This window comes from Pseudopipra pipra, chromosome 1, assembly GCF_036250125.1.
Source record: "Pseudopipra pipra isolate bDixPip1 chromosome 1, bDixPip1.hap1, whole genome shotgun sequence".
Classification (NCBI taxonomy): Eukaryota; Metazoa; Chordata; class Aves; order Passeriformes; family Pipridae; genus Pseudopipra; species Pseudopipra pipra.
In genome coordinates, this window is record NC_087549.1 from 47496000 (window position 1) to 47511818 (window position 15819).

A 15819-nucleotide genomic window follows, 5' to 3' on the forward strand; every position below is an offset into this window, starting at 1 on the left:
GTCTTAGCCAGAGCCAAAGCCTCCAGACCTCAGCTCAGATATCCATTTGAGCTACTGGTTTAAGTAGGATGTGGATAGACAGATGCACATACATGCTATCTGCAGAGGTTTCCACGCTGCGTAACATGGTGTGTAACTAATGTTTCTGTGCCCGGACCGTGCTCCTTGAGGTGCCAGTACACACCAGCTGCTGCTTTCCACTACTGGCATGTGCCACTGATAATGTGGGTCAGCAGCTCTTGCCCACACAGTGGCAGCTAGGCAGGTCCTGATTTTTGGAAGCTACAGTACACTGAGATACTCCTCAATACAACTGAAAAAACGTAGGTTTGCCCCTTATCAAGCACCTTCAATTGGCTGCATATGTTTGGTACAGACAAACACATACTAAGAGAAAGAGTCTTGCTAAAGCCTTTGAATTCTGCCTTGTTCCGGGAGCATGATTCCCGCACTTGCCAGAAGTTCTCTTTTGCTAAAGAGAAGTCATACAAGGCTCTGACTTCTTTCCTTTCCTCTGCACTTCCCCTCAGGTAGGCCAGCTATCATGCCACAGATGTGCAGCTGCAATCACCATATCACTGCTTCTCTATTTCTCCTCTACAAGCCAGAGGATGTGGAAGTTTCACTCTTACTTCAAGCATAGATTAGAAATAAGGGCAGCTCAGGGCTTAAGAACATTTAATAGTAGGGAAATATAGGTCCCTTATTTGTGGTTCACTGGAAGCTTGCAATGTTTTATTCTCTTACAATGTTTTACTGAGAATAATCAAGCTCTTAAGAAGGCCTGGCACAACATATTCCAGATTCTACAAGTTACTCTTCTCTGTATGTACTTCACTACGTCATTGCTTGATTCATTTTTTATCAGAAGAGACTTGAACCTTCCTGCTTAGGAAAGATGACACAGCAGCTTACTTGCAATGTGCCCATTCATTTCATGCAGAATGGCCACAGAAGGGATTTGCTGCATTGCTGTGTTAAAGTAGCAAAGGCTTCCTTTGTATTTTCATGAGCAAGTTCTTAACGTATCATATGAACAAACAAGTATGTTCAAAATTAGCCCATAAAATGTGTTTGGAAAAAAAAACCCCAAAAAACAATAAAATGGAAGATTTATTACACACAGTTTTGGGCTCAAAGTGTTATATAACAGGCTAAAATAAGAGCTTTCCCCAGCAATAACCTGACAAGGTCACTGCTTCACATAGCTCTGCTCTGTGTCATAAACATGCTGATGAAAATGATTTTTCTTACTGAGCAATTTCATCCTGAATATCCCTAAGCCTCCATTCTGCCAAACAGTTGGCTCAAAGGAAAACCGGATACATGTCCATAGTCCCCTGGCACTGGGCAGGCTCTCCCAAAGGCTCAAAATAAGCTGAAGTGCTCAAGTGTTAAAGACAATCTCACTCAGGACAGGCAAAATCTCTTGTGCAGAAACATCTGCAGTAACCTCATCAGTCAACAAGGATAAAAGAAGCATTTGGCTGAAGACCTCGCCTACAGCCTAACAGCCAGAGGATGGCTACACTCAGAATTTCAGAGACTTTTATACTTCTGCTTCAGCAAATCTTGTTAGAAACAGTGGGAATACCCTTGTAAAACTGGCTGCTACATTTTTTATAGCCAAAGTCTTTGGATACACTTTTAACTGCACAAAAACAGTGCAGGCCACTGCAGCCAATGGTGATACTCTTTCACTGGACTAGGAGATTAATAATTTATAAGTATTTATGAATGTATATAAAAAAGTAATCCTTTGTATAGGAAAATAGTTCACTGAAGTAATAGCAATATTTAATGAGCTGATTACACAGAGAGAATTAAAAATCTGTACAAAATCCACAGAATCATTCACTTGCTTTTAAATCACCCTACAATTTGAACAATCCACATAGTAAAGTGGATTCCAATATATTAAAAGTATAATTATATCCCAAAAACTTATTTAATCATTTAGTAATTACTTCTGAAATTCTTACCTGTATTTACAACTATATATTCTCACTCTGCCTTCAGTGATAGGTCCAGGGCTATGTATTATGACCTCTGCATTGTATAACCAATCCTCTTCATTGGCATATTCAAAAACCAGAACATAGCGACCGACTTGAGGAACATTTATGGTCATCTCTAAATTGATCTGCGTCAAAATAATTGAAAAACACAAAAGCTGTTAAATTTTTCACTTCCTTTTCTTGCAGGAAGCTCCCATTTCCTGCTCTCTGAGCCAACTGGTCAGCACTACTCCAGGGCCAATCCTGTAATGGCTCAACAGAAGACACCCAGCAGAATGTAAGTAATGCTTATAAATATTGCTTTGTCTACTAATAAGAGTCAAACAAATTCAAGAAACACCTGCCACTCTAACAGTTCTAAGAAGACTGTAAAATAACCCTGGGAAATGAGTATATTACTATTTCTCTTCTCCCCAGTAGAAAGGGAGGAAGACATTAATGACGCTAAAAATTTGTCACCATCGCCTCTAAGCTATCTTTAACAACATATAAAAATGTAGCTTACTTCTCCACTGAAAAAAACATTTCCAGGAACACAAAATTCCTACTACAGCAGTGCTGTATATTGATTCCCTACAATGAGTGAAAGCATCTTCTCTAGCAAACTGACAGTGACACTTTCTGAAGCAACAAGATTTTCTTTTAGGTTACTTGCACAAAGCGGTTAACACAATATTTCATGCAAAATATTTCTAAATAGTTGCATGGAAAGTGCTGTGGTTACAAACGTTTTTGCTTCAGATGACTATATAATTATTTTCAAATTTAAACTGTTTTTTTCTCAGTATTTCCTTAGGCTACAAGCACTTAAAACATGTAAATAATTCTGTCAACAGCCCTCTTGACTTCACTGCAATTATTCATACCAGAAATTTTGCACGTGCATCAGTGATGAAGCACCAGAGGAGCCTATGGCATGTGAGTATTCCTGTTGCGCTTGATATTTTTAAAAGCAATATCCAAGCACATTAATAGAGGGCATAATCACTTTACATATCACTATCACGTACTTCATAAAATACCTTATTTTTGCCAAACACATTTGTAGTATAACTTTTCATTTCATAAAACATATGTTTCTCTTTCAAAGGACCTACAGCAGTGGCATAATTGCATCTGCTTGTTTTTTAGGAAAGGAAACATTTTACATAAGTATAGCTACTTGAGGAAAAAACCCAAAACTTAGAGTGATCTACGTACACCATTTCTGCTGACAAATCATTATGTCATTTCTTCTGAACAAGCTGGTATGCCTAAAGCAGAGGGATTTTTATTTAATAAAATACTTTTACCGGAGTGGAATGCCCACTCTACTCACAGTTATAAATCTGCCTACGCTGATCCTTTTAGTTCTGTATAAAAACAGTTCTGTATAAAATGCAGACCTTGGCAAAGAGTCTGTCTTTTAGAGATCTGCAAATCCTGAGCTTTAAATCTGCAACCATTTTAGTCTGGTAGGTTTACAGTCAAAAGCACAGACGAGACTGCAATTAGCAGGCAGGAATCTGACCTCTCTTCCACTGATATGGGCCATCACTGGTTGATTAGGAGTTGGCTGTCGCACAGGTATTCTTCTGTATTCTGCCCCATGTCTGAAATACGCTGCCTCTGAACCGAGGACACAGGAAAATCTGCTCAGAGGCAAATGCTGATAGAGCAAGCAGCTTACACAAAAAACAACAAACGAAACACAGGATTATTATTGTTTTCAAGTGCAGCAGCATAATAACAAAATAAACCAAGGCAGTGCTTTATGCTATTCTGTAGCATATATACTGACTGCTCTGTTGAAGCAGGTCCCAAATATGTGCAAGGCTCTGTAACTTGTATCTGCAAGATGGATGCTTCATAGTAATCACTAGGTAACAGCACCAGGTAATCCTAAAAACAAAGAATACAACAAATGCCAGACCATGCAAAAAATGACATGAGGAACATCTCCAGACCATCACAATACAACAATGAACAAAACCAACCTCATAAATAATTTTTACAGAGGATATCTATAAGGTGTGGGGTTTTTTTTCTGTTGTTACACAGGCTAATAACATCAGAATGTGTCTCCCTAAATCTATTCCTTCAGAAAGATAGGATGAAGGCAGCTCTCTCATGAGCAGGGAAACTCTGAAGTCACTCTCCCATCATGTCTTGTAGAAGGCAGTGCTCCGAAAGGAGCCTCCCTGCAGCCAGAAACACGCAGCCAGATGCCTGCAGTTTTCATCCATGAGTGCAATCCACATGCACACAATTCAACTCTGGGTGACCTCACAAGGGAGATTCATGGATCCCAGATAACTTAAAAATATTCATGTAATCTATTAAGCTGTCCTTCAAAAGCTGGTATATTTTTGTTCTGCTTTGCCCACCTAAATTAATGTATTAGCGTTTATTTATAAAAACTGTTAATGGGAGAACATGATGGGCTAAGATCATTAATAAATTCCTTTTCAAAGGTATTAGTAAAAAACCCAGTACAATAAGTACTGTCACTTCCAGCAAGAAATGTTTTCAAGCTCTTAACTAACACTTTAGGGTGGTATTCCATAAATTTAACATAGCCCCAGGCTTAATGACTACAGACACTGGCTACATGTTAACCCTATACATTAAAATTTCAGTATACACAAGAAATTCAGTCTTTGGGATCATACATGTTTAAGGTTTTTCCTAAATGATCATCTCAAATAATTTCTCTTTTTCTAGCAAATTCTTAGAACTGCTGCTAGAAAATTTTTCAGTTTTTCAGTGAGTGAAAGAAGAGCAATGATGGGAGGAAAAAAGCATTCAGAAAGTTACCTGCTCATCATGCAGCCCATCTTACAGTACTCTTATTAAGACTCTTCATCAAGAAACTAAGGCCTTGGCTGAGCTAAGATCTAGATAAAACATCTGATATGTAAGAATTACTAAATTCTGTGAGCATTTATGGTCATCCAATTCTGCTGTATGTTAACATTACTTTGAAGGTACTGATTCCAGACAGACTTAGATTCTGTAAGTACTAGAAAAATTAGAGGCAAGGTGAAAGTCAGAGAAGAAAAAACTTAAATAAGAGGCAGATCTGTAAATTTTCATAATTATATTCTCCTCTTATACTCTTTTCAATAGTGCTGAATTTCAATTGCTTGCAGGGTTCTTCCCAGCAAATAACTCCAGAGCAGTAATATCATGACAGCCTTAAAACACTTGTTTTCCTCAATTGTTTTCTTACCAAGAGGACTTCCTCTGCCATTATACTGACAGTCCACGTGCCTGGAACCAGTGAGAAAGGCTCTGTGGAGTTTTTTCCTGGGATTGTGACAAAAGCTGGCTCCTTACTGGGTGGGAAGACAAACTCTTTGCTCTGAGTAGCCCCTGCCAGAAAAAAAAAAAAAAAAGAGTAAAAAAATGAGGGACTGTGTAAAATGTCTCTACACTTGCTCAGTGAGCTGGACTGATGATCTGATCCATTAAACTTAGTCTAACAGGAGCTGATCAATGCTTTTCTGTCAATATGTATTAACAGTGCACTTGACCGCATACAGAGTTATGCAGTGGTTGTTGGTTTTGTTCTTATTAGCCTTGAGCAAACTGGTTCTGAGAAGCAGAGATCTGCCCCTGTAATGACTAGTTTTGTAATATTCTGAAATGGTCACTTTTTCAGTTTCTGCTTCCATTATTTTGCATTCAGCCTGTCTCTGCACTGACTTACAATACGTTCAGCTGACACAAGGCTCGTGCAACTTTCAGCCAAATATTTCGGGTATTGGAGGTTCTCAACAGCACCTCAAATGTTTAGCAACTGAAGATAACTTCTGGGCAGAAATGATGGGCCAGTTGTGGATGTCCCATCCCTGGAAATGTTCAAGGCCAGGCTGAATGGGGCTCTCAGCAACCTGGTCTAGTGGGAGGTGTCCCTGCCCATGGCAGGGGGTTGGAACAAGATGATCTTTAAGGTCCCTTCCAACCCAGATCATTCTATGATTCTATGTACTACAGAAACGTAGCTGAACATGCTTTATCAAAGAGAAGTCGTGAAGATCAATTGGTATGAATATTCAAGGTTTCCTCTTTGAAGACCCTGGACACAGACAAAAACTGATTCCCTGCCTCCCAGTCAGTATAAGCCAGTGATGATCCCAAACTGTTCCCACTCTGCCAAATGGTGTCTGTGAGGTCTTCAGTTTTGTCTTTGAATTACTAAAAGGATCTACAACTTAAGTCCATTAGCTCCTATCAGTATGCTGAGGTTATGCACATAGGCTTGGTATGCCCCTACCATTGAAAGGATATGAAGTACTTATCTTTTATCAGGGCCCAAAAGGCATTACATGCTTTTGAGGGCTGAAATCGGAACTAACTTGGTAGACTGGATTCATCATTACACAAATATTACTCACAGAATGAAGGCAGAAGCCACATTTAAACTGAAATGATAAAGGCAAGTAAACCAAAATAAGTGCTGTTACCTCTTCTTTAAAAGCTTCATAAAGCCTACAGTTCAGAGTTTCCAAGTACAGGACTGAAATTACTGCGTTTGGCAAACATTTCAAAAAACAAATGTTGATTATTATTGTAAGCAGGGGTTTCGTGCAAACACAGCCACGTCAATTAACACTGCAAAAATATATTAGAGGAAGCACAAAAGCACTGACACTGTTAGAGGTGATGCATTTTAAGCAACACTAGAGATTTGACTTAGGTGCACCTTGAAAAGCCTCCTCTGATCAAGCATTCATCTGATCTGTTTCGCTACTGGGTTACACCTACCTGCTTCGGGCCGAGATTGACAAGCAGATACGCGACCAGATAATGTTTCACCTCCAGGGTTAATATACCTCAGGATAATGCGAAACAAGTAGAGGTTTGATTTTCCCACATTCAAAGTTATCCTCACTTCATTCTGAAAAATGGAAGTTAATAAACAAAAACAGCCATAAAGTGCTGAATAGAGTAACAGTTAGAAGCCATGCAAGCACCAGACTAAAGTCCTACAAGAAAAATATGCATGCAGACAAGTACATACTGGAATGGCAATGCTGGTGTATGACAGAGGAAGACAGGCAAGCCTAGTGAGAAAATTAATTCACTTACAAGTATAATTAGTGCCAAAATGTTTTCCCTCAGCAACTGAGATCTTCCCTTTAGAGCTTTTTGAGCCCAAGCTGACATAGTGGAGGACTAGGTGGAAGAGCTTAGGGGAAGCCACAGTGATAGGCACAACCACCTCTGGCTGGGAAAAATAAAAAGAAAGGGAAAAAGGAGGAATGGAAAGTATATTATTTGTTACCAGCACCCAGAGAAAGAAAAACCATTTGGCAAAGACAAAAGGCTCGGGCAGCTTACAAAAGAACATAGAACAAAATCTCCTGTGAAGTAAAACTTGTTGAGTACACCTTACCCAGGAAGACTCAGAATGGCTGAACTAACATGTGTTGATATCGCACTTTGATACACAAACAGTATTTTACTGTTATTCCCCACACTCATGCCATAAAGGAGGCATATGGTATCAAAGGCTGTCCATATTCCTGGTTTTCCAAGGAACAGGCCAGAATCATTGATCCTAGTCTGAGATCACATACAACACTCCACAGCATGAAGACTGTCACTGCAACTTCTGCTGCTTTACCAGATCCTGCAGTTTCTTAGAGATGCAATACCATGAATGTTCTCTTTGCCCTGGGGCTGACACCTCTGGAACCACTGAATTCTCAAGTCTACAGCAGGCTGCATTCACATAGCCCCATTATTCAGTTTCCAGAGCAACAAAGACATGTTAAATGTCGGTGGAGGATTAGGAAAAAACAGGACTGGTGCAATCTCATGGATTTGGCTTCCTTCTTTTCATCCTAAATCCTAAAGCTTCCCTCATCCAGCTCCCACCAGTTTGCCTATCACAATACACTTGCTGTCCTTTTCCAAGATGCTTATGGCACAATGACCTCCCCACCACTGTGGTTCATTCTGCTTCCCCAAATGCACACAGGTTTTCTCTGTTTCACACATTTGAGAACAGAACACATAGCATCATTTTTGTCTTACTTCTGAAAGCTACAATAATTCCAAGACTGCCAGCTCCCATATGCTCCTGTGAATGTATACTCCTCAGTTTTGTCATCATCATCCCAGAGACCTCCACCTTTTTAATACAAATGTAAAGCAAAAAGCAAAGCTAGACACATGACAAACGGGAGGGCTGAGAGATCTGCAGAGATTGGATAACTAAAATTTAGGTGATTGGGTAGGACCAGAATGGGAATTACAGACAAGTAGGGGAAGTGTCACTTTAAACGGAGAATAATGACTTCTGAAGGATACTAGACGGACAAGACAAATAGTGAGGGAACACCTGAAAAATAGATACAAACAAAATAGAAAAGGCAAAGGAAATAACAAAATATGGTTCAGGAAATTTATTAAAACGGTTTCTAAGCTTTTATGGAAAATTTAGAAGACAATGTGAAGGGAGATAAAGAGGAGATATGTGAGGAACGAAGGAGGAAGAGGTATTGGTCCCTGGCTTCAAGTAAAGCCAGGGAACAGGCAGAAATTATTCTTTGAGCTCTTGTCACAAACTTAGGCAACTCTGGCCAATACCTCAAAATCTGAGCCTGACTGTCAGCTTCTCAGTCTTATAATGAAACACCCATGTCAGCAGCATGACAGGGCACCAGTGATTTCCACTGAGGTCACACACAGCTTATCTATTTCACCCCAAATTTTTTCAATTGTATTGAATTAGTTTTATTTTCACAAAAAGTTACATTAGCCTTTTGTGTGGTTCATATGGTAACACTCTTTATCTTCTGCAAAATAAAAGTCAGGAGGATTATTTCAGGGTCCTGCAGGACACAAAAACGCTATGTCAAAATTCAGAAAGTTCCTTGAAATTAAGAACATGATAGTATCTGAGTTATGCAAGGTTCTAGCTAAGGATGGCCTGGAGCCGGCAATTACTTACATGAGTGAAAAGCTTTATGCAGGTAAGCAAAATAATACAGACTTTTAGCAAGATTAGAGACTAAGCCCTTTCATCACCTCTGTACAAAATGTCACTGGATAAGAAATGCAAAAAGTAGCTGAGTTAGAAAGCAGATGCTAAGAAATCACAGCTACTGGAGAGTTGCCTTCATTTACGAATGTGGAATAATTCTGAAAATCCAAAAACAGGAGCTCTGGAATAAAAAAAAAAAGAACAAAACCAAAAACAAAACAAGAACAGACACTGAAAAATGAAGATCATAAGGAAATCATTGTGCCTGTGCAATGATTATGTGCTTATGTCTCAGCCTATAGTAATTCACTAGTCCTTGGACAAATGGAAGCTGGATACAACTATACCAAAGCACTACTTTTAAGACAAGTGAATAAATCCCATTTATTACTCAAATCTACTGCTTTAAAATCCTAGTTCACTTGCTCAGCAGTTCAGTTTAAAGTCAGACAGGTCCCTTCTCACTCAAATTATGGTGTCTTTCTTCCTGTGATTTACTTATTCCCTCAGCTGTTTTTTAGTTTTTTTGTAGTCTGCCATGAGAATAAAACAAATGTTGCCAATATGCTCCTGCTCACAGCTTCTTTTACTGAATAACACACCTTCCTGTTTGCTGCAATGCGACGGTACCATTCATAATAAAAGTTGGTGCCTTTCTCTTCCTTACCCAATATAAGTCGCAAGTGTAAGACAACTTCAGTGACAGCACTGTGATGGTACCTGAAAATCTTATGGATGCAGACTGCTGCAGAATTGTGCAATTCAAATTATTTAGCCAAGCATCAATCTTCTGTTTCTGCTGTCCTTGCCATGACAGGAATTTCTGCACTTAGTATTACAGACTTTAAAGCTATTAGTTCTTTTCTTTACAGCTATCTCACAAAAAAACAAAACCCCAAAGAACATTTCTGAAGAACACATATTTGCACAAGCAATGACCTGACAGTAATACCAACACTCACTAATGCACACAGCAATATAGTGCCAAAGGTTTCGGATTAATGAGATCCTGCCCTTTTTTCTGTTTTTATCATGACCTTGCACACACATAGCAGTACTATAAAGACATAAGTACCATACACTTATGTTTTCACCCCAAAGCCTTGAGTGAAATACCAGCTTACTTGTATAGAGGACATCTGGGCATATCCTCTCCAACTGAAGCTAGGAAATTCCTGAGGATCATAGCCAAACCGAATTTCCCCTCCCTTGACAGTAGTACCATCTTCAATCTCAAACTTCATGTGGTGCAGATCAGGAAAAAAATAGTTTTTTTCAGGCCTTTCAAGGAGAAAAAAACCCCAACAAATCAGGAAAGAATTAGCAGTCATTTATGGTCTACATCTAAGAGCAAAAAGCAGTGGAAAGGAGGTGATATACTGAGGTATATCACTGAGGAGGTAATATACTGAGGAGGTGATGACTGAGGAATCCTGACAGCAGCTAATGAATTCGAGACAGCTGGTAAAACAGATGCAATGAGAATTCTCTTTCCAGAAGCTTTTACAGCTTACATACATTTTCCTATATAACCTATGTATAGATACATATGCAATATTACTGCAAAACAGGTATTGGTTATTTAAGGAAACAGGTTAAAAAATCTTATTAAAATAACAGAAGAAAACTGCCCAGGAAAATTAATATCAATAACCAGTACAATTTACAAACTTATTTATCAACAAATCCAGAACCTCACATGAAAGTATATCAAGGAACTTGTGGGCAGTTTCAAAAGAACTGTGCTGGAGCACGAGCTACCAGGAGCTACAGCTGGACTCACTCCTGACAGGTTGTCCCCACGATGTGCGCCCTGCACTGGCAGCTACCCAAGGGCTCAGAACATGCTGGGCTGAGGGATCCTCCAATGTCACACTGGCAGCCTGTCAAGCAAAGAGCAGGAGCCAAATATCCCATCAGAAAAAGAGTGATAAAAGTTATCAGAAAACACACCTCACTTCAGCTAACTAAACAACATTAATGACTTGCTTCCTCTTTCTGGAGTCCTTCAGACTCTTTCAAATACATGCTAATACACACACAACTTGCAATTATTTTGAGCTTCCCAGATTTGTGCTGGGGTGTTTTTTGTTTCTCTTTGGAATGGGAAAAAAGCCACTTTTTAAAAAAAGCCCACAAATAATACACCATGCCATGTTACTAAATTCAGGGCTACAGTTTTGCAGAACAAATGTTTTGCAAATGTTTTGCTAGTAAGTCAGAATTTCTACAGCAATATCACAAAGAATAATTATTAAAAAAACCCAGACAACAAAATCCAAAACCTAACTAACAAAAATTGTAAGATGTTAATTTTTTAGAGTCTGGTATTCCAATATGTAATTTATCTTACAAGAATTGCAATATATGTGTTCATATAACAGTATATGCATATTTCTAACTGACACTAGACAACAACATTGAACAGCTATCTACAGGAGACAGGACTTGTGACACAAACTAACTAAAGGACAACTCTAGTAATGAGGTATGATTTATTGTACTAAGGAACAAGTACGACAAGGCTAATAATTTCAAGCTGAATCGAATGTTTCTAAACACGTATTTACGTCATAGTGTAAAAGCATCTTGTTTTCTGAGACATGTTAAGCACTTGTAATCAATCAAGGGTAAAAAGGCAAAGTAGGAGTTGCACAGATTACAAGCAACTACCAGCAGTAGTGCAAAATGCTAGGCACACAGGTAATCCAAACATCCCCATTTTAAAAATACAACACAGGAAATTCTAAAGACTTTAGCACTAAGTGCAAATATTCTACTAGAGATGTCCTTCATTCATTTTACCTCGGCAGCCAAAATAATTCTTGTTTTCAACAGCATAATAACCAGCTTCACAAGTGTCACAGAAATCTCCACAAACATTAGATTTGCAGTAACAATGCCCATTTTCCTGTGAAGGAAACAGTTTCATCAAAAAATGTTTCAGTAGCTTTTCAGAACTCTAATCTTTCAATACTCAGAACTCCCTGTAATTCTAAAGAGAGAGAACTTTCTAATCTCTACAAAAAATATTGTCTGGACATAACTTATATTATTTATCATCTTCAATAAACAGAGTAGAAAATACATAAACTCAAGAACATGAACAATTTTCAAAACTTTATACATCCCTAGGATGTATAAAACTAATTCTTTGCTGTATAAAACTAGCTACTTCATGTGCAGAAGCAATAATCAGTACTAAGATTTCTACCTTACCAAATGTTACAACGATTTATCTTTACAATAAATAGTATCTCTTTTAATTTCACTTTACCTGCTGACATTCTCCAACTCCACTTAGTGTTCCACTCACATCACACTGGCATGCTGCACAAATGAAAAACAAAAAAAAAAGACAACCAGCATTTTGTCTTTGAAGGGAAAAAACCCCACCATCTTGAATCTTCAATTTGGAGTCATTCTGCCACAAGATGGATTTTGCTCTGGAAGGTTTGGAACAGCAGATAAATAGTGGTACAAGGTGAGAAGAAAATGCAAAGGAGAAAGAATAAGGATTTCTAAGTATGTGCAATTTACTGGTGTGTTTTCAAGTGATCTAACTTGTATTTGAAAAAAAAACAGTATTGAGTTTGAATTTACAATTGTTTTCTTTCTTAGAAACATTCAGACAATTGATGCACAACAGTTTCTTCCAGCCTGACTGGCACCTTCTATTCTGCAGTGCTGCTCTGGGACCAGTTCAACTCTCCATATGAAACAGAAATGGAGCAAATATTGCAGGAAGGACCTATGCAGACCTAGAAATTTGGTGAAAACCCAGTATTGACTCCGTGGCTGAAGGCAGAGATTAATTACATGAAAGGCGCAGTACTTAATATTTGAGGAGTTGTTTAGTATTTAGAGATCTGGAGTCAAAGATGTAATGATACCAGTATCAGCTCTAAAGCTACTCATCCTATCTAAATGGCTGTTGTGGTGGAACCTGTTGGAAAGAAAATAGTTGGAGAGAATCTTTAAAGAATTCTTGTCTTTATCCTTTTTAATCTTTATAATCCTTTTTGATCTTTATAATTTTTATTTTCTGTCTGAGAAACAAACACTCACTGTTAAAAAACATTGAAAAATCACAGATTATTATAAAGACATAAGCCATAACAGATTTGACACACCCTGTGGTCACAAGGAGGTTTTATATTTCTTTGCAACTAGGAGATCATACGAAGTGACGAAACACTTTTTTCTCAAAACAATGAGTCAAATTCTGGTTTCAGGGTTACAGGCAGAAATCCTGTCTCACTCCAGAAATTTGCCATAGAGCTGTATGAAGTGCACATTACTGCAACTTAGAGCACACCTTGGTTCAGCACTAGACAAACACTCATGATATTATGGTCTCATTTCTCAAAGTAACTGCTGGTATCATGGGTACTTTGTTGTTACAACTAAGTAGCATAAGAGACATGCTGTTAATATGAGTTGTGAAAGTCCCTGAACATCAAAGATGATTTCAGTGAATACAGATGAGTTTTAAAAGAACTTAACACATTTCATAAGCCAAAGAAATATGTCACCTGTACATCCCTCAGGGTTTTCTCTGGCCAGGTTCCAGTACAACGGTTTGCATTTACTACAGGTAGGACCTTCAACGTGCTGAAGACATTGACAATAGCCCTAATGAGAGAAAGGAGTAAATATGAGTTCATCTGTTTCATAAAAAACACACTCCTCTTTTGTACTAAAAAACCCCCTATTATTATTAACAGCTCAGGCAGTTTACTGATTTCTAGAGATGCAGGGAAATTGAGGCTGATTCAGATTTCTTAAATTCAGAAAAATTTAAGAAGTCTATCCTATCAGCACAGGATTTTTGCACCCTGGATATTTTTTATGTATCTACTCGATTCTAAATGTCCCAATGGATCTACTTTCCAATTCTTTCATAGCCTTATTATAACTGCTATAAGTATAAAAAAAATATTTCCTTAAAAATAATAATTCATTTTCACATTTACTCTTTCCTTTATTGCTGGAAGACACACACAGCTGTATAAAGGAACCCACATAGATAGCCCTTCCTTCCATCAGACTTACCCTCTAGGTTGTCTTAGCTACACATTTAGCAATGACTGTGATTTCTAGTAATATGCTACTACTAATAACCATCATTGTATTAATAACAATAATAGTGGAACAGCAACAGTTAAAAGATATAATAATTATTTCAAGAATAACTTGATGCTGAAAGGGCCTGCTGCAACCCAGAACCAGGTCTTTTGAGACATGCATAGGCTGCACGTATATATTAGTGTTATAGCATACCAAGAAGACATAAAGAGTATGCATATTCTATATATAAAAGATAAAAACCCCTACCCTTGACAGTAAATTGCACTGGTGTGATCAAAGAACAAAACACAAAGTTTATTTCCACTGTTATTCTGCAAATAAGCTTGTGCAATTATTTTACAGTCTAAGAACTCAGGGCTTGAGCAATGAGGTGAATGTGTTTAGCAAAGGCACTTGAATGATTAGCAGATACTGTTAGCTGCAATGATAGAATACTCACAGAGTGAGAACCAATACTCCCGGAAGGGTCACATTCAGGGCTGACATCTTTATAAAGCAAACACATTGAAAGATCTTTTAAAAACAGAGCTGAGGAACGTAGTAGTGCAGAAGTACAACGTAGCAGGTTGGGCTTTTTAATATAGTTACTTTGGAGGGACTCAAATACTTAACCTTTAATATTTTTCAAATGTGTATTTAGCCTGATTTAGACTATTTGGTTTTGTATGCCAAGTAGTTACTTGAAAACCCACAGATATTTTCTTAATGTTTCTGTGCTATCATCTAAAAATAGGTTTTAATATTACAGTTCACTTAATGAAATAACACACAGAATGACAAAATGGGTGATTTAGTACGTGCTCCTGGGGGGTTCCTCCCTTCCCAGGCTTCAGGTTTTCTACAAAACCTGGCATGCAGCAGACCGTTCCGGAGAGCCCTGCAACAAAAGGGGGCAATCCCAGTCAGAATGCAGGATTTCCCCTCCCAAGCATTACCTTCGCAGTATGGAAAACTGCTGACAGCAGAAAGGCATCTGTCACACCGTCGTCCTGTGACGCCTGTCCGACAGGGGCACTGCCCCGACAGGGGCTCACACACTCCATGCTGGGAGCCGTCGGGAGAGCACCGACAAGCTACACAACAACAAACTGTCAGTGGTGGGAGGGTTCACCCCGTAGGCACCAAGTAAAAACTTTCCAAAACTTAAGTACTGTAGAGGTTTTCAATATTATTTGTGTAGAGTGTTCTTCAGTTTTCTTCCCAATAAATAGCTCACAGGTCCTTCTATAACTCCCACGGTCCGTGGCCCTATGGGGAAACTAGGAGTTTGAGGTGACCTGTACCATATGGACATGGTTTTCTTCCTCTGATCTTGACAGAAACAAGTAGGATTATCTGGAACCAGAATGAAACTCTCTTCCTCAACTTCTTTGCCCCATCCCAATAGTTTTGGGTTTGACTTTCTGCTTTCTTGATCTTTTTATGGTTACAGAAACCACAGGGCAAACTCTGTAATTAGATCTCCACCTAAAAATATGGTGTCCAGGGGGGTTGCAACTAGATGATCTTCACAGTCCCTTCCAACCCAAATCATTCTATGATTCTATGAAAGACAGAATCTCAATCTGCATGCCCATCACAACTTTGGATCTGTGGGCAGAGGAGGCCAGAGGCAACCTTTGAAAAACACCATGCAACAGTCTTGTTCCAGATTCCTATGTAAGGCCTCAGTTGTGAAATGATTTATATACACAGGGTAAATAAGAATAATGCCACAAAAAAGAACAATGCTTC

General features: G+C 38.5%; 1 protein-coding gene across 2 annotated transcripts in view; it reads right to left on the reverse strand.

The window, feature by feature from the left end:
• LAMA3 (laminin subunit alpha 3) overlaps positions 1-15819 on the reverse strand; it is a 114287-nt gene that overhangs the window by 57486 nt on the left and 40982 nt on the right. The window contains exons 16-27 of one of the 2 annotated variants that reach the window (XM_064655077.1): positions 15021-15158; positions 14525-14571; positions 13530-13629; positions 12272-12324; positions 11800-11905; positions 10778-10877; positions 10119-10275; positions 6768-6900; positions 5230-5372; positions 3799-3899; positions 3529-3682; positions 1983-2143 (exon numbers count right to left, since the gene is read on the reverse strand). In XM_064655077.1, the coding sequence (XP_064511147.1) occupies positions 1983-2143; positions 3529-3682; positions 3799-3899; positions 5230-5372; positions 6768-6900; positions 10119-10275; positions 10778-10877; positions 11800-11905; positions 12272-12324; positions 13530-13629; positions 14525-14571; positions 15021-15158 (1393 nt within the window). Of the gene's footprint in view, positions 1-1982; positions 2144-3528; positions 3683-3798; positions 3900-5229; positions 5373-6767; positions 6901-7091; positions 7231-10118; positions 10276-10777; positions 10878-11799; positions 11906-12271; positions 12325-13529; positions 13630-14524; positions 14572-15020; positions 15159-15819 lie in introns of both variants that reach the window. The other variant, XM_064655067.1, reaches the window with a different exon arrangement.